We start from the raw sequence: 16,877 nt of genomic DNA on the forward strand, positions 1-16,877 counted from the left end.
ATCTTAATTTAATCCATTTTTAAATTCAGGCTATAACACAACAAAAGTCAAGGGGCGTGTCCATATTTTATATATATTTTTTATTATATCATATTATTGTCTGAGTTTATAGTGCATGGACCAGATGTTTCAAAAGAAAATAGCCTAATTAATGAAAAAAAGCATCTAATTAACAATGAGATTATTTTCAATTAACTCTGCAGCTATTTACTTTTCACAACTGCCACCAGTTTGGCGCCAAAACATTTACAACCGAGACATATTGACATGGTAAAATAAAAAGGATTTCATGCTGAAACCCTCATTAAACACCAATGGTATTCACTAAATTGATGGTTTATACACTGAGTACATGAAACATTAGGAACACCTGCTTCTTCCATGACAGATTGACCAGGTGAATCAAGGCGATCGCTATGATCCCTTAATGATGTCACTTGTTAAATCCACTTCAAGCAGTGTAGATGAAGGGGAGGAGATTGGTTAAAGAAGGATTTTTTTAAGCCTTGAGACAATTGAAACATTAATTGTGTATGTGTGCCATTCAGGCTGAATGGGCAAGACAAAAGATTGAACTGCCTTTGAGCGGGGTATGGTAGTAGGTGCCAGGCGCACCGGTTTGACTGTCAAGAATTGCGACACTGCAGGGTTTTTCACGCTCAACAGTTTCTTGTGTGTATCAAGAATGGTCCACCACCCAAAGGACATCCAGCCAACTTGACACAACTGTGGGAAGCATTGGAGTCAACATGGGCCAGCATCCCTGTGGAGTCCATGCCCCGAGTGGCGCAGTGGTCTAAGGCACTGCATCGCAGTGCTAGCTGTGCCACTAGAGATCCTGGTTCGAATCCAGGCTCTGTCGTAGCTGGCCGCGACCGGGAGACCCATGGGGCAGCGCACAATTGGCCCAGGGTAGGGGAGGGAATGGCCGGCAGGGATGTAGCTCAGTTGGTAGAGCATGGCGTTTGCAACGCCAGGGTTGTGGGTTTGATTCCCACAGGGGGCCAGTATGAAAAAAAAAATGTATGCACTAACTGTAAGTCGCTCTGGATAAGAGCGTCTGCTAAATGACTAAAAATGTACAAATGTAAAAAAATGAATTGAGGCTGTTCTGAGGGCAAACGGGGATGCAACTCAATATTAGGAAGGTGTTCTAATGTTTTGTACAGTCTGTGTAATTAGGTTTGTTTTACAGCTGTCATTCTATTTATTTTATTTTAAAATCATCTTATTTGATTATTTTATATATTTTACACGTGATAAGGCCACACAGAGATCCAGAGATAATTACAGACACTTAATAATCTGAAGTGCCCAAAAGTGAAGTTACAAAAAATCCTTAAGTTACCAAAATGCAGGTAGTTTACTGGTAAACTTAGAACGTTTCCAGTAAAATACCCTCCCTTTGCAACCCTAATTATGACTAAAGAGTCTTATGCATACCTTTTTTATTTATAACCATAAGAGTAGGAGTAAAATGTCTAAATTCTCAGCACCAATTTTCTACTCTGAGATGCTTTGTGGATACGGGCCCTGTAATTAAGTCTACAGTACATGTAGAGGAATCTGGGTCAGAGCTCTGGCTCTGTGTAGGCTTACTAGGCTATATGCTGTTTTGTATTGTGTGGTAGAGATGGACTAAGATCTTGAGACTTGAGCAGTAGGCTATACTATCCCACTCATTTCTATTCTCACTCGCTCTCTCTGTCTCATTTCTTCACTCTCACTGGCTTTGGCTTCTCACTCTGTGTACCTCAGTGCACCTGAGACAAATGTGCAGCAGGGCCTGGGGAATATGCATAGAATATGTTGAGGATTAGCTGGGATTCTGGGATTGTTTTGCTCACTGATCACATTGTGTATTCTGCACTGTGTGTTTTGGCCTGATAGTGCTCACAGAGGATGGGACTCAGTGTGGCGGAATTGAGTGTTTATAAGTCATTTGATTTGGGACTGACCACAGAATGACCTCACAGCCCTCCAAGACGATTTGCACTTGAGTAATGTTTTTGCATTTTAAGGCACTGCTCTCTCTTGGTCCCTGGTGTTATGTATCATGCAGACTGTCTTCTCAACCGTTATGTCATTTGAACAGCTATCTCTCCCTCTTTCCTCCATGTCTCCCCCCCTCCTTATTTTCTCTGCACAGACCAACATCCCCTTCCTCCAGAATGTTCTGACTAACGATCAGTTCCTGTATGGCACCGTTGACACCCAGTTCATAGATGAGAACCAGGAGCTCTTCAACCTCAAGCCGGTCCAGAACCGAGCCCAGAAGCTGCTGCACTACCTGGGTAAAATTGTCTTCAACTCTGCTTGTACTCCATTTAAAACCATTGTTTGTTTCAGAATTCTATGTTTTTTTGTGTGTGTGTGTATAGGTTATTATATTTGAAATGTAGACATCACTTACTCAGTAATCTGAAGTGCAGCTAATGATATCCTTGATTCATTAAACAATTAAAGCTCCCCTCCCTAGATCAAGAGGTGAGATAGTTAGTTGAATTCATGCCTGGCTGGAACTAAAGCCTGTTGACGGCACAACTGTTTCTTCAAGCATCGCCTACCCATGGAGTGTATTGTATTGTATTGTACATCATTTCCTTGACTCTATTGAACTCTCTGACGTCATCCGTTTGCTATGAGTCATTATTTTACTTGAAGATATGCTATCTGGAGTGTAGTATGCTTTTCTCACATATAATGATATTGGTAGGTTTGAAATGCCTACGATGGCCAACTCTGGTTTTCTGATCCACTCCTGCTATCTGGTTTCAGGTCATGTGATGGTAAACGGCCCCACCACTCCCATCCCAGTGAAGGCCAAGCCCTCCTCTATCGATCCTGTGATCCCACCCATTCCTCTGGGTAAGACTCCAACCTACACAACATCCTACCAGCTTCCTGTAAAACATCAGTTTTCTTCTTGTAGCAGTCAATTTAGTCTTGATTTAGTAAGTACAACATAGTGAAAGCTGCATGCATTGATGTGGATTAGGTGAGCCTCCGGTTGGGTTCCGTGACGTCCTGTTGAAGGAGGGTCCAGAGGGCTTTGCCAAGGCGGTGCGTGCCCACAAGGGTCTGCTGCTCATGGACACCACCTTCAGAGATGCCCACCAGTCTCTCCTGGCCACCCGCGTCCGCACCCACGACCTCAAACAGATCGCTCCCTTCGTGGCCCATAACTTCAGCAATCTCTTTAGCGTGGAGAACTGGGGAGGTGAGGAAATCTCTTGTAGCCAGTACTCACTTTATTCTCATTCTCATTTAGTTCTACAATCACCCTTCTCTCGATCTTCATCTGCGCTTTGTGCTTTACTCTGGGCCGAATCTGCCGCCTGCCTATGTTTCAGTGGCATCATTATAGACGTTATGTTTTCAAAGGTCACAGTTTCAGTTGAAAGGTCAAATAGAATCAACTGCTAGGGTAAAGGAAAATATGACACCGCCCCAGGGCCAGGTTCACATCATTGAGCAGCACAAGTGAGTCGACTGTACTGTATCTGGGTTATTCAGGAGTGGGCTCTCCTCTCTTCAAGTCTGAAGAAAAGGGGGGCTCACTTTTGAAGTTGATATGGGCAGACTGGCGGTACATTTCTAAGTAAAGACTGAAGAAACGCTCTGTCTCTCTTCATCTCTAGCAAAGTGACATATGAAATCCATGTTTTATTTGGATAGCACTTTTTACAAACTAAGCCGCAGAAGATAGTCTTAGCACCCTTAGAAGCAAATCTACTGTGACGGTGTCCAAAAACATGTTGATGTTGAGGGAGCTGGACATCAGACTACGGAGGAAGTCTGTCCGTCTCTGGAGGACTAGGAGAGATTTAGTCTATTCAGGGAATCTGTCCATTTACTCTCTAGGTTTATGGACTTTATCGTTAATGGAGTCTGTTGCTATGGCAGTTATTGATCGTTCCTCTTCTGAGTAGGTGCCACCTTTGATGTGGCGATGCGTTTCCTGTGTGAGTGTCCATGGAAACGACTGCAGGAGTTGAGAGCTCTGCTGCCCAACGTGCCCTTCCAGATGCTACTGAGAGGAGCCAACGCTGTGGGCTACACCAACTACCCCGACAACGCTGTGTTCAAGTCAGTACCTCTTCCCTGGATCAGACACCCCTATTCCAACCAGAACACATATAGTCTCAACCCCAGCCCTCACAGTTTGAGGGTCATCGTCTGCATAGTATTTCTTGAAAGTATCACCCTTAAACCCAAGGGCTCTTCACTTGAAGCATGTACTCATCCATCTTTCAATGGTTCTGACCAGGTTCTGTGAGGTGGCTAAGGAGAACGGCATGGACATCTTCCGTGTTTTTGACTCTCTGAACTACCTGCCTAACCTGATGTTGGGTATGGAGGCTGCTGGGGCTGCAGGGGGCGTGGTGGAGGCCTCCATCTCCTACACAGGAGACGTGTCTGACCCCATGAGGCAGAAGTACTCTCTGGAGTACTACCTGAAACTGGCTGATGAGCTGGTCAGAGCTGGAACACACATACTGAACATCAAGGTAGAGTGGCACTGAACCTGCTCTGTCATCAAACCCAGTCATGTGGTTTATCTCAACCAATGACATGTTTTATTTATATTCCGCTATTAACAGAAACTTGAAGTCAGCAAGTCAGACATAAATAGCTAAAATGAAAGGACTCTAAGTGTGTCATGTTGTTGACTCCTCTCTCTTCCTGTAGGACATGGCGGGGCTGCTGAAGCCTGAGTCTAGCCGGATGCTGATTGGTGCTCTGAGGGACCGTTTCCCTGACATGCCCATCCACATCCACACCCATGATACGGCAGGCGCCGGCGTGGCCTCCATGCTGGCGTGTGCCGAGGCCGGGGCCGACATCGTAGACGTTGCTGTGGACTCCATGGCTGGGATGACATCACAGCCCAGCATGGGAGCCATTGTCGCCTGCACCAAGGGAACCAAATTCAACACAGGTGAGCTGCCAGCTAATAGAAATATAGTGAGCTGAACAATCAAAAACACATATAGAGCTGCCAACCAATCAAGAGCACATATAGAGCTGCTGGCCAAGCTCTTCTATGGCAAACCAGTTGTACACACACACACACACACACACACACACACACACACACACACACACACACACACACACACACAGTGGGGAAGCAGTGAACCACTGATAGCTTTTTCATTAATATGTTGGTATGTCGGAGCATTTAACAAGGTAAAAGACTGAGACCTTAAGCCCCATGAAACCATGCTATATTCAACAATGGCAAGGAAAACCAACTGTAAGAGCGCCAATATTATGCTTCTGACTTGAGCTTTATATGGCTGTAGAAATTGTTTGCCGCCTCGATCTGAATATGACATCCTCAACTGCTTTTAAAGATTACATTTCTGTTTGTGACCAAGGTTACTCTGCCTAGATGGCTCTGAATAACACTTTAACATTTGTTTGTTGAACCAGTGGTGTAAAGTACTAGTATTTTACACCACCGTAGAAATAAAATGGTGCCGTCTGGTTTGCTTAAGATAAGGAATCTGAAATGATTTATACTTTTAGTTTAACTTTTGATACTTAAGCATATTTAAGTAATTACATTTACTTTTGATACTTAAGTATGTTTAAAACCAAATACTTTTAGACTTTTACTCAAGTAGGATTTTACTGGGTGACTTTCACTTGTACTTGAGTCATTTTCTAATAAGGTATCTTTTACATTTACTCAAGTATGACAATTGTGTACTTTTTCCACCACAATGTAGAACCGACTGCAACATCCTAGTGAAAATAGAATTCTGCTGATGCTTAGTGCATCTTCACTCTGCTTAACCCCTTCACCTCAGCAGTTGCGGAAAAAACAAAGACAACCTTAATGGATATAACCTAGAGAATATGGTACACATGGGAGACGATGCAGTACATGTGCAGACGGTAATGTAAGAAGGGGAAAATGAAGTATGTTTGTGGAGAGAGAGAGGGCAACAGGGAGCGCGAACTAGAGGAAAAGGCAGGAAGAAAAGGCACAAGGAAGGTCGCTGCGCATGGCCATCATTTCACAGCTCACAGACAACCCCGCGACCTTCAGTTAATTGAGACATTACTGCAGCAGACGAGTCTTAACCCACTGTAATGACCTGGCCTGCAAGGCTCCGTAAAGCTGTCTCTGCGTGGGAACAGGAATGTGGTCAGAACCAAGTTTTCCTGGCTGCAGCTAGCCGTGTTGCTAGGGGAACGGCTGTGAGGCCAGATCTTTGCCCCTTTGTGGAGTTGTTATTTAGGAGGGAACCATTCAACAGCAGGCTAGTGTTATCACCCTGCCACCACTCATGACTCTGACGGTTACAGTGTGCTTTGATTCATGAAAGATGGAGGACAAGGTTGAAGGGCTGTTCTTTCATTCATATTGGTTAGATGAACAAAGAGTAGAAGATGTAATAAGAAACCCTCTGGAATATTCTCACAATTGATGAGCATCTTAATCCCTCCTACAACAGCCATAAAATGGCTTAATAACTCTATTTTGTACACAATGAATCAGGCTTTGATTAGCTGCTTGTAAACCCTTAATTAGAGCCTTATCGTAGGCCACCTGAAACATAGTGGCAGCAAATGAAATAATGGAGTTGCTGTTTGTTTAGAATTGAACAACACTTGAGAATATGAGACTCCATCAATAATTAATTAGTCATGAGGAGAATGGAGGTAGCAGCTGCTCTGAAATGACTTGACCATGTACTGGCATACTATTGGGGAATATTACGCTACCTGAGCACAAGTGAGCACTTAACAGCCAGTTCATTGTTTCTCATTCTGATCCCGTTATCTAGTTTTTATTAAAGAAAATGTCCTCTTTAGAAAATGAAATGTGGCAGGACTCTGCGAGATTATTCTAAAGACAATCCATGGTGTGAAATTGAGTAGTTTTCAAAATGATTATAACCCAGAAATTGTTTTGTTGGATGCGAGTTGATGAAAGCGTAGACGGCCTAGAGGTGCAATTTAGCATCTTTCTTTAGCTTATTCCAATTTTCCATTTCAAAACACGTGCCTCTATGGTCTCCAAATTCTCTCATTACGATAATTACTGTTCAAGGACACCAAAGCACAACTAGATTTCCAGTTAGAGTGTGTATATGATTGTGCTCTCGTTGAGCAGTTTTAAACCCATCAGAATGCTCAAATTCTGAGAAAAATACATGTTATTTTCTTTGTTGATTTGGTTTATTTCCGTGACGTCTACCAATCTCTCTCTCTCTCTCCTGCTCCTTCTCACGGAGTAGAAGGCTGCCTGGGTAATTGAAATGTCAAGCAAATATAGTCTTATTCCCTTCTCCCTTTGAAATGTTGCGCCATAGTGCAGTATGTGCAGTACAGTTTTTATCCATTTATTGTAAAATAACTTCCAGATTCATTCCAAATACTACTTTGGGTATTCAGGATGATAAAACTGCTCTAATTTGTAGTTCTTCCCACTAGTACTCTCTCTTACTTGTCTAAGCGCTCTCTGGTCTGCTACGAAAGGTCGCTGGTTCGAATACCCGAGCCGACGAGGTGAAAAATCTGTCGGTGCCCTTGAGCAAGGCACTTAACCCTCATTTTTTACTGCCTTGGTCCCATTTGTTCATATTTATTGGATTGACTTGTTTCTTAATCCTAACTATTGGTAATTGTTTACAGAAAATCCTCAAGTGCCTCATTTAGTCTTGCTCTTTTTCACCATGATCCCCTCTTCTCATCCACATTCTCTTGCTCTTAAATTACTTCTGAGCTCTTAACTTCTTTAATCTTTCTATCATCCATCTTTCATCTGCATTGGGAGCTCCCCTCTGGCAAAGGTCCCTTGTTCTCTCCCTTGATGCGTGTAGATCATCTTTAAGTCAGCTCTAGTCCGGAGGGACAGGAAATGTGGTCAATGTCAAGCTCTCGCTCATTCCCTCACGTTCTTTCTTTTCAATTGCCTCCTCTCATGCTGATGGATATGTGCCAACAGATGTGTATGGATGAGGGAGTGGGAAGCTTCAGATTGATATCAAAGCTTAAAATACAGTGGTCTCTGAGATGTATAGGTTGGGGAGAATTTGTGGCCTGTGTGTGTTTGTTGCCAGGTGAAGCATGGAGCTAATTGTAATTACAGCAACATGATAGGACATCAGGTTTAAATGAGTGTTCAATGTATTGGCAGCAGAGGTGTGCATTGACTGACTGACTGAGTGTTCCTGCTTTGGAAGCCAGTGAACGCCTAAGTCGCGAGTACCACACTGATACACTTTAAAGTATTCTCTGGCATGCCTCCCACACAGTAGATGAACACAACACGTTTAACATGGTTAATATTAAATTGTATTTATGCCTATAGATCTATCCCTGATACCTCTGGGGCATTATTCTCTCTCCTGCCCTCTCTTTGACAGGCATATCCCTGGAGAATGTCTATGACTACAGTGAGTACTGGGAGGTTGCTCGCGGGCTCTATGCACCGTTTGACTGTACAGCCACTATGAAGTCTGGCAATGCTGACGTGTATGAGAACGAGATCCCTGGGGGCCAGTACACCAACCTGCACTTCCAGGCTCACAGCATGGGCCTGGGACACAAGTTCAAGGAGGTGAAGAAGTCCTACACAGAGGCCAACAAGCTGCTGGGTGACATCATCAAGGTGAGACGACCGGACACCTGGCGTCCTTAACACTGGCCTCATTTTCAGCAATTCAAATTAAGTGATAAAACTCAAATTCCTGATTCACAAATTGTCTTTGCAGATTTATAATTATCGCTCTGAAGGCGGATTTACAAAAGTATTCTTCTGATTTGAAGAGAACTTCAGAATGAATTGCCCACTCAGTTTGTTAACTCACCTTCCTCCTTTCACTCTCTCTCAACTACGTATGTGTGGGAGGGAGGCTCTTCTGTCTCAAAGATAAAATAAAAACGAAATGGGAATACGTTGGCAGAAAGTGCAGCCATTAATCTCGCTGCAGCCTAAAGTCAGATCAACCAAGGAGCTTTGAGCAAAGCTTATCTGTTCTGTTCTCCATGCTTCTGTCTGATCTCTCCAATCAATGGCATCTTCTAGCGTTTGGTTTTGCCTTGCTGGTTTTCATTTCCTAGGGCTTAATTAAATGATCAGAGATAGTTGACTTTCTGTTCTTCTCCTCCTTCGTTTTCTTTCGCTGTCGCATATTGTCCATATCACAGGCACAGTGAATCAGTGTCTGTTCAATAGTGGACACGCTCACTTCACTTTCATTATTCATTCTACCCCCTTCCGTTGTCTTGTCTTCTCACTGTTCCTACAGTCAGTTGGCTGCAAAAAAATGTTTTTGCTAAAAAAAGGTCCCCTCTCTGTCTCCCTTGTTGACTCCACCACACTTCTGTTCACTTCCAATTTGCACGCCAGATTGAATTTCCAATGGTGAAACACAATAGTCTATGACAGATGGGCTGTAGCACCAGTAATGTTGAGGATAAAATCTTTCATCTCTCTCCACCTCTACTCTTCCCACTCTGTCTGCCTGCCTGCAGGTGACCCCCTCCTCTAAGATCGTGGGCGACCTGGCCCAGTTCATGGTGCAGAACTCTCTGACGAGGGCGGAGGTGGAGGAGAGGGCTGATGAGCTCTCCTTCCCCCTCTCTGTGGTGGAGTTCCTGCAGGGTCATATTGGCATTCCACACGGAGGCTTCCCTGAGCCCTTCAGGTCCAAGGTAAAACACACTCCACACACTTCACAAATTCCCAATAGGTCTAACTTCCTTTAGGCCCAAGTTCTTTTCAGCGCCCAACAACATTGTTTTTAACACGTTGCTGGAATGATTCTTTCAATTAAACAGTGCATCCCAAATCTGCATCTCTCATTGGGCAGCTGCGGCTCTTTGACTTATCAATAGCTTGCCCTTGGGAATGGGTAGAATGGGTACGGTCTGAGTATGGAGAACATGTATTCTACACTGAACAAAAATGTAAATGCAACATGTAAAGTGTTGGTCCCTTGTTTCATGAGCCGAAATAAAAGAGCCCAGACATTTTTCATATGCACAAAAAAGCTTATTTCTCTCAAATGTTGATCACAAATTTGTTTACATCCCTGTTAGTGAGAATTTCTCCTTTGCCAAGATAATCCATCCACCTGACAGGTGTGGCATATCAAGAAGCTAATTAAACTGCATGATCATTACACAGGTGCACCTTGTGCCGGGGACAATAAAAGGCCACTGTAAAATGTGCAGTTTTGTCACAACACAATGCCACAGATGTCTCAAGTTTTGAGGTAGCGTGCAATTGCCATGCTTACTGCAGGAATGTCCACCAGAGCTGTTGCCAGAGAATTGAATGTTAATTTCTCCACCATAAGCCGCCTCCAATGTCATTTTAGAGGCCGGTTGGCAGTACGTCCAACCGTTCTCACAACTGCAGACCACGTGTAACCACGCCAGCCCAGGACCTCCACATCTGGCTTCTTCACCTGCAGGATCGTCTGAGATCAGCCACCGAGACAGCTGATGAAACTGTGGGTTTGAACAACCGAATAATTTCTTCACAAACTGTCAGAAACAGTCTCAGGGAAGCTCATCTGTGTGCTCGTCGTCCTCACCAGGACTGCAGTTCGCCATCGTAAATGACTTCAGTGGGCAAATGCTCACCTTCGATGGCTACTGGCACGCTGGAGAAGTGTGCTCTTCACGGATGAATGATGGTTTCAACTGTACCGGGCAGACGGTTTGCTGATGTCAACATTGTGAACAGAGTGCCCTGTGGTGGTGGTGGGGTTATGGTATGGGCAGGCATAAGCTACAGACAATGAACACAATTGCATATTATCGATGGCAATTTAAATGCACAGAGAGGATCTCATCATAGTATGAGGCCCATTGTCGTGCCATTTAATCCGCCGCCATGTTTCAGCATGATAATGCACGGCCCCATGTGCAAGGATCTGTACACAATTCCTGGAAGCTGAACATTTCCCAGGTCTTCCATGGCCTGCGTTCTCACCAGACGTCACCCATTGAGCATGTTTGGGATGCTCTGGATCGACGTGCACGACAGCGTGTTCCAGTTCCCGCCAATATCCAGCAACTTCACACAGCCATTTAAAGAGGAGTGGGACAACATTCCACAGGCCACAATCAACAGCCTGATCAAGTCTATCTCAAGGAGATGCATGAGGCAAATGGTGGTCACACCAGATACTGACTGGTTTTCTGATCCATGCCCCTACATTTTATTTATTTAAGGTGTCTGTGACCAACAGATGCATATCTGTATTCCCAGTCATGTGAAATCCATAGATTAGGGCCTAATGAATTTATTTGAATTGACTGATTTCCTTATGAACTGTAACTCAATAAAATCGTTGATTGTTGCGTTTATATTTTTGTTCAGGGTATATCTGCCTTTTCACAGCCAACCATAATGGCAGGATTTGTATTCCCACAGACAGTATTAAAGCATTATTAGGTTTGGTACTCTATGGATTTAACATTGAGAGTATATTATTATGTTCCACTGACATTACATTAGGTATTTTTATAGAGCTCAGAAAAGGCTGTTTTTATAACCCACTACAGGATCCCCTTAAGTCATAGAAATACTTTGTTTGAAAAGTTTGCCTGTTTTTCTCCCTTTAGTATCCTTGGAGATCTCACACCATTTTATCTGTTTCAAATTTGAAGAAATATGATTTATTTCCCCTTCTCTAAGAATCTCCACAATTACCCAGAAACATTTCTCCGGAAGCTCAGTTGTTTTCTAGGACCACATATGTTCCTCACATCACCAGTGTACAATGCAGTTCCTCTTGCTTTTACTTTCCATCGGACGCATGGTGGCACTTGTGTAATTTATTTTGCAGATCATTTCAAACATAAAAAGCCCATCTGCTTAGCATACATCATGTATAACAAAGGAATGGAACAGCCATTATGGAGCAGCTATTTCTAATTTCTGACGGATGCCTAGCATTATCTCTGTTCATTATTACACTCATGTTTGCTTGTAATGTTCAAACACTGCTTGTAGCCTGTGGTATAGTTAAGGGCCTGCTTTGATGTGAAAAAGCAGGCCCTTATTATAATAACTCTGACGTCCTGTCATTCTAGCGCCCTTTGGCCTGTTAGTGGCTGACTTCTAACTTCTGCCCCCAGGTGCTGAAGAATATGCCACGTGTGGAGGGCCGCCCTGGTGCCTCTCTGCCCGCTATGGACTTCCAGGCCCTAGAGAAACAGCTGCGAGAGACGCACGGAGATGACATCTCTCCTGAGGATGTGATGTCAGCAGCCATGTACCCCAAGGTGTTCCAGGAGTTCAAGGAGTTCACCCATCAGTTTGGCCCCGTGGACTGCCTCAACACACGCCTGTTCCTCGATGGACCCAAGATCGCTGAGGAGTTCGAGGTCAGTCTCACCGTTTGTGTTCAGTCATATTCTTCAAGTGGATGAGGAGTGTGATTCATTTTAAATGAACTTACTGATTGCAATATATTTGCCTATGTTCTGTTTTCCTCTGGTCACACTTTCTGTGTGTCCCTGTGTCTGTCAGGTGGAGTTGGAGCGAGGGAAGACCCTCCACATCAAAGCCCTGGCCCTGGGAGATCTCAACAAGGCTGGCCAGAGGGAGGTGTTCTTTGAGCTGAATGGAGCGCTCAGATCTGTCCTGGTCAAGGATACTGTGGCCATGAAGGTAGAGTACATGCATTCACATTAGCACTTAACACAAAGTTGCGTTCAATGCTTAAAACACATAAGTTCAAGCTATTCCAGTAACAATAGTTGCATATCGTATCCACACCAATACATATCTCAATAGATACAGTGGGGGAAAAAGTATTTAGTCAGCCACCAATTGTGCAAGTTCTCCCACTTAAAAAGATGAGAGGCCTGTAATTTTCATCATAGGTACACGTCAACTATGACAAACAAATTGAGAAAAAAAATCCAGAAAATCACATTGTAGGATTTTTAATGAATTTATTTGCAAATTATGGTGGAAAATAAGTATTTGGTCACCTACAAACAAGCAAGATTTCTGGCTCTCACAGACCTGTAACTTCTTCTTTAAGAGGCTCCTCTGTCCTCCACTCATTACCTGTATTAATGGCACCTGTTTGAACTTGTTATCAGTATAAAAGACACCTGTCCACAACCTCAAACAGTCACACTCCAAACTCCACTATGGCCAAGACGAAAGAGCTGTCAAAGGACACCAGAAACAAAATTGTAGACCTGCACCAGGCTGGGAAGACTGAATCTGCAATAGGTAAGCAGCTTGGTTTGAAGAAATCAACTGTGGGAGCAATTATTAGGAAATGGAAGACATACAAGACCACTGATAATCTCCCTCGATCTGGGGCTCCACGCAAGATCTCACCCCGTGGGGTCAAAATGATCACAAGAACGGTGAGCAAAAATCCCAGAACCACACGGGGGGACCTAGTGAATGACCTGCAGAGAGCTGGGACCAAAGTAACAAAGCCTACCATCAGTAACACACTACGCCGCCAGGGACTCAAATCCTGCAGTGCCAGACGTGTCCCCCTGCTTAAGCCAGTACATGTCCAGGCCCGTCTGAAGTTTGCTAGAGTGCATTTGGATGATCCAGAAGAGTATTGGGAGAATGTCATATGGTCAGATGAAACCAAAATATAACTTTTTGGTAAAAACTCAACTCGTCGTGTTTGGAGGACAAAGAATGCTGAGTTGCATCCAAAGAACACCATACCTACTGTGAAGCATGGGGGTGGAAACATCATGCTTTGGGGCTGTTTTTCTGCAAAGTGACCAGGACGACTGATCCGTGTAAAGGAAAGAATGAATGGGGCCATGTATCGTGAGATTTTGAGTGAAAACCTCCTTCCATCAGCAAGGGCATTGAAGATGAAACGTGGCTGGGTCTTTCAGCATGACAATGATCCCAAACACACCGCCCGGGCAACGAAGGAGTGGCTTCGTAAGAAGCATTTCAAGGTCCTGGAGTGGCCTAGCCAGTCTCCAGATCTCAACCCCATAGAAAATCTTTGGAGGGAATTGAAAGTCCGTGTTGCCCAGCGACAGCCCCAAAACATCACTGCTCTAGAGGAGATCTGCATGGAGGAATGGGCCAAAATACCAGCAACAGTGTGTGAAAACCTTGTGGACTTACAGAAAACGTTTGACCTGTGTCATTGCCAACAAAGGGTATATAACAAAGTATTGAGAAACTTTTGTTATTGACCAAATACTTATTTTCCACCATAATTTGCAAATACATTCATTAAAAATCCTACAATGTGATTTTCTGGAGAAAAAAAATCTCATTTTGTCTGTCATAGTTGACGTGTACCTATGATGAAAATTACAGGCCTCTCTCATCTTTTTAAGTGGGAGAACTTGCACAATTGGTGGCTGACTAAATACTTTTTTCCCCCACTGTACATGGGTGTTGCTGCAAGCTCACCAAGTGTACTCTCTCTAACCCGTCCTCTCTCTACCCCCTGTAACCCCCCCCCCTCCCCCTCCAGGAGATGCACTTCCACCCCAAGGCGCTGAAGGACGTGCGTGGCCAGGTGGGGGCACCCATGCCTGGGAAGGTGGTGGAGATGAAGGTGAAGCAGGGCCAGACGGTGGAGAAGGGCCAGCCTCTGTGTGTGCTCAGTGCCATGAAGATGGAGATGGTGGTCAACTCTCCCCTCTCCGGCACCGTGGTCAAGATTTACGTCAAAGCCGACAGCAGCCTGGAGGGAGACGACCTCATCCTGGAGATCACAGAGTAGGACAGGACAGGGCACCAGTAGGAACCATCAACATGAGCATAACCTTCGCGCTTCCAGTCGCACATGCAAAAATACAAGTCTAACTGTAGAAAAGAGGGAGATATATTTTTGAAATTCAGGAAAATATATATATATATAGTGTGATTAATCAATGAATGAACAAATGTTTAGTTTGTTTGTTTTCTTGTTGGAGAGCTTCCTATGATGTTTGCACTTGTGTGATATATACGGTAATCCACTGTCACTTTAGAAACTGAAAAGTACTATCATTAACCAACTAATCTGGAAGATTTCTTATTAATATCTGAATGTTCATCAATGTACGTCATTCTCGAACGCTTTCCTGAAGAGTGAAATTGCTGAGGCTATGCCAATGAAAATGAATGATGCAATAAATAAGTAGAAAGCAATTGATAAGCAGTTAACATTCAGGTATTTAGTGTAATGTAACATCTTGGTTATCATGTTTTAAATTCCACAGAACACTTTGGGCCATCCCTGTACGAGCATCACCCACCATGATTTTCATAATTTGATATGTCTAAACAGAAAAATTATAAATGTAATGATAAATATAAATAGCTGTTCAAGCATAATAAGTGTTCCGTTCCTCACTCTTCCTTCCAGCCTCCATCTCACTACATTGACAGGTTAAAGATGTTTTAAGCATCTGCTCTCGATACATGTGTTCACTCATCATTTGCGTTACTTTCACTCATTTTTCCCAACCCGTTTTAAAATTAAACAAGCTTTTACTGTAAATTTCCTTTGCATTCAAAAGCGCTTATGTCTTATTGAAGCACAAGTGGCTCAGTTGACCAAAACTGTTATTTTAGACATGAAACCTAAAAGACCATTCTTTTTCTGACCCAACTGCCTTGCTTTGTACATGAATGCAAACATACTTGATATTGATAGTCTTTTGATATTTTGGCAACTTGATATTTTGGCAAACATAGAAATAAATCATACTGAACTGGACATATTTGTTCTGGTACTCATTGGGACAGACTGGAATCTGGTTAGATGTATAGATTGTATGGGTAGTTTAATGTGCCCCATCTGTGCTAGTAGATTACTAAGGGGTTTGTTTAGTGTATGTTGTTTCTCCCCCCCCCTAAATAAAATAATTGGGGCCAATTTAAAATAGTTTTTCTTAGTGTGGAGAGTAAAAGTTAGACTATATTTGAATGTTATTGCCGTATATGGCATGACCTTACAGTACATGCTGGTCAATGCCTGAGTGTGCTTGAGGGATATTAAATGTTTACAGATTCTCATTCTGTCACAACTGTCATGGTAACCACTCAGTGTGACTGTTTACATCTGTGGTGAGTGTGTTGATGATCATCAGCGTTGGTTATGGAATGCAGTACAAAGTAAAATGAGAAATGTTATTGATTGGTTTAAGATTTTGACTCATCAAAAAACTGCGTTGTCATGAGTAAAAAAAAATTGATCTATGAAAATACTAGTCACATTTTCTCCTCTCTTAGAATTGTTTAATAAAAACGGTGTTGTATCAAACCATTAATTCGATGTTTCTTAGACTCTTATAATGCCTGTATGTGAAACATAGGACTTAAGCCTGCTAATACAACAATTTAGCATGTTAACTTACGAGCAACATGGGTGCGGTTTTTTAAGGCAAAGGGGAGACTATATATAGGAAAAACAAATATTAGTGGGCTTTATACGTAGATGTACAGGTAACTGCCAAAATAAACGAAACACTAACATAAAGTGTCTTAATAGGGCGTTGTGCCACCATGAGCCAGAACAGCTTCAATGTACCTTGGCATAGATTCTACAAGTGTCTGGAACTCTGTTGGAGGGATGCGACACCATTCTTCCACGAGAAATTCCATCATTTTGTGTTTTGTTGATGGTGGCAGAATACGCTTTCTCAGGCACCACTCCAGAATCTCCATAAATGTACAATTGGCTTGAGATCTGGTGACTGAGACGGCCATGGCATATGATTTACATCGTTTTCATGCTCATCAAACCATTCAGTGAACACTCGTGCCCTGTGGATAGGGTCATTGTCATCCTATGGGGGCATAGCCATGGGAGCCAAAATAATGGCCTGCCCACCAGCATGATGGGATGTTAATTGCTTAATTAACTCAAATACCACGCCTGTGTGGAAGCACC

General features: G+C 43.3%; 1 protein-coding gene across 2 annotated transcripts in view; it reads left to right on the forward strand.

Annotated features, from left to right (window-relative positions):
* The window catches only part of LOC311142239 (pyruvate carboxylase, mitochondrial-like), a 92,382-nt gene extending 76,132 nt beyond the window's left edge, over window positions 1-16,250 (forward strand). For both annotated transcript variants that reach the window (XM_084177847.1, XM_084177848.1), the window contains exons 11-21: window positions 2,150-2,294; window positions 2,779-2,868; window positions 2,999-3,220; window positions 3,933-4,089; window positions 4,271-4,511; window positions 4,693-4,942; window positions 8,388-8,632; window positions 9,499-9,678; window positions 12,118-12,366; window positions 12,512-12,652; window positions 14,469-16,250. In XM_084177847.1, coding sequence (XP_084033973.1) covers window positions 2,150-2,294; window positions 2,779-2,868; window positions 2,999-3,220; window positions 3,933-4,089; window positions 4,271-4,511; window positions 4,693-4,942; window positions 8,388-8,632; window positions 9,499-9,678; window positions 12,118-12,366; window positions 12,512-12,652; window positions 14,469-14,720 — 2,172 coding nt within the window. In that variant the 3' untranslated portion in view covers window positions 14,721-16,250. The remainder of the gene's footprint in view (window positions 1-2,149; window positions 2,295-2,778; window positions 2,869-2,998; window positions 3,221-3,932; window positions 4,090-4,270; window positions 4,512-4,692; window positions 4,943-8,387; window positions 8,633-9,498; window positions 9,679-12,117; window positions 12,367-12,511; window positions 12,653-14,468) is intronic.
* Window positions 16,251-16,877: the final 627 nt, after the last annotated feature.

The sequence above is a fragment of the Coregonus lavaretus genome (genome assembly GCF_964263955.1).
Source record: "Coregonus lavaretus genome assembly, chromosome: 15".
NCBI lineage: Eukaryota > Metazoa > Chordata > Actinopteri > Salmoniformes > Salmonidae > Coregonus > Coregonus lavaretus.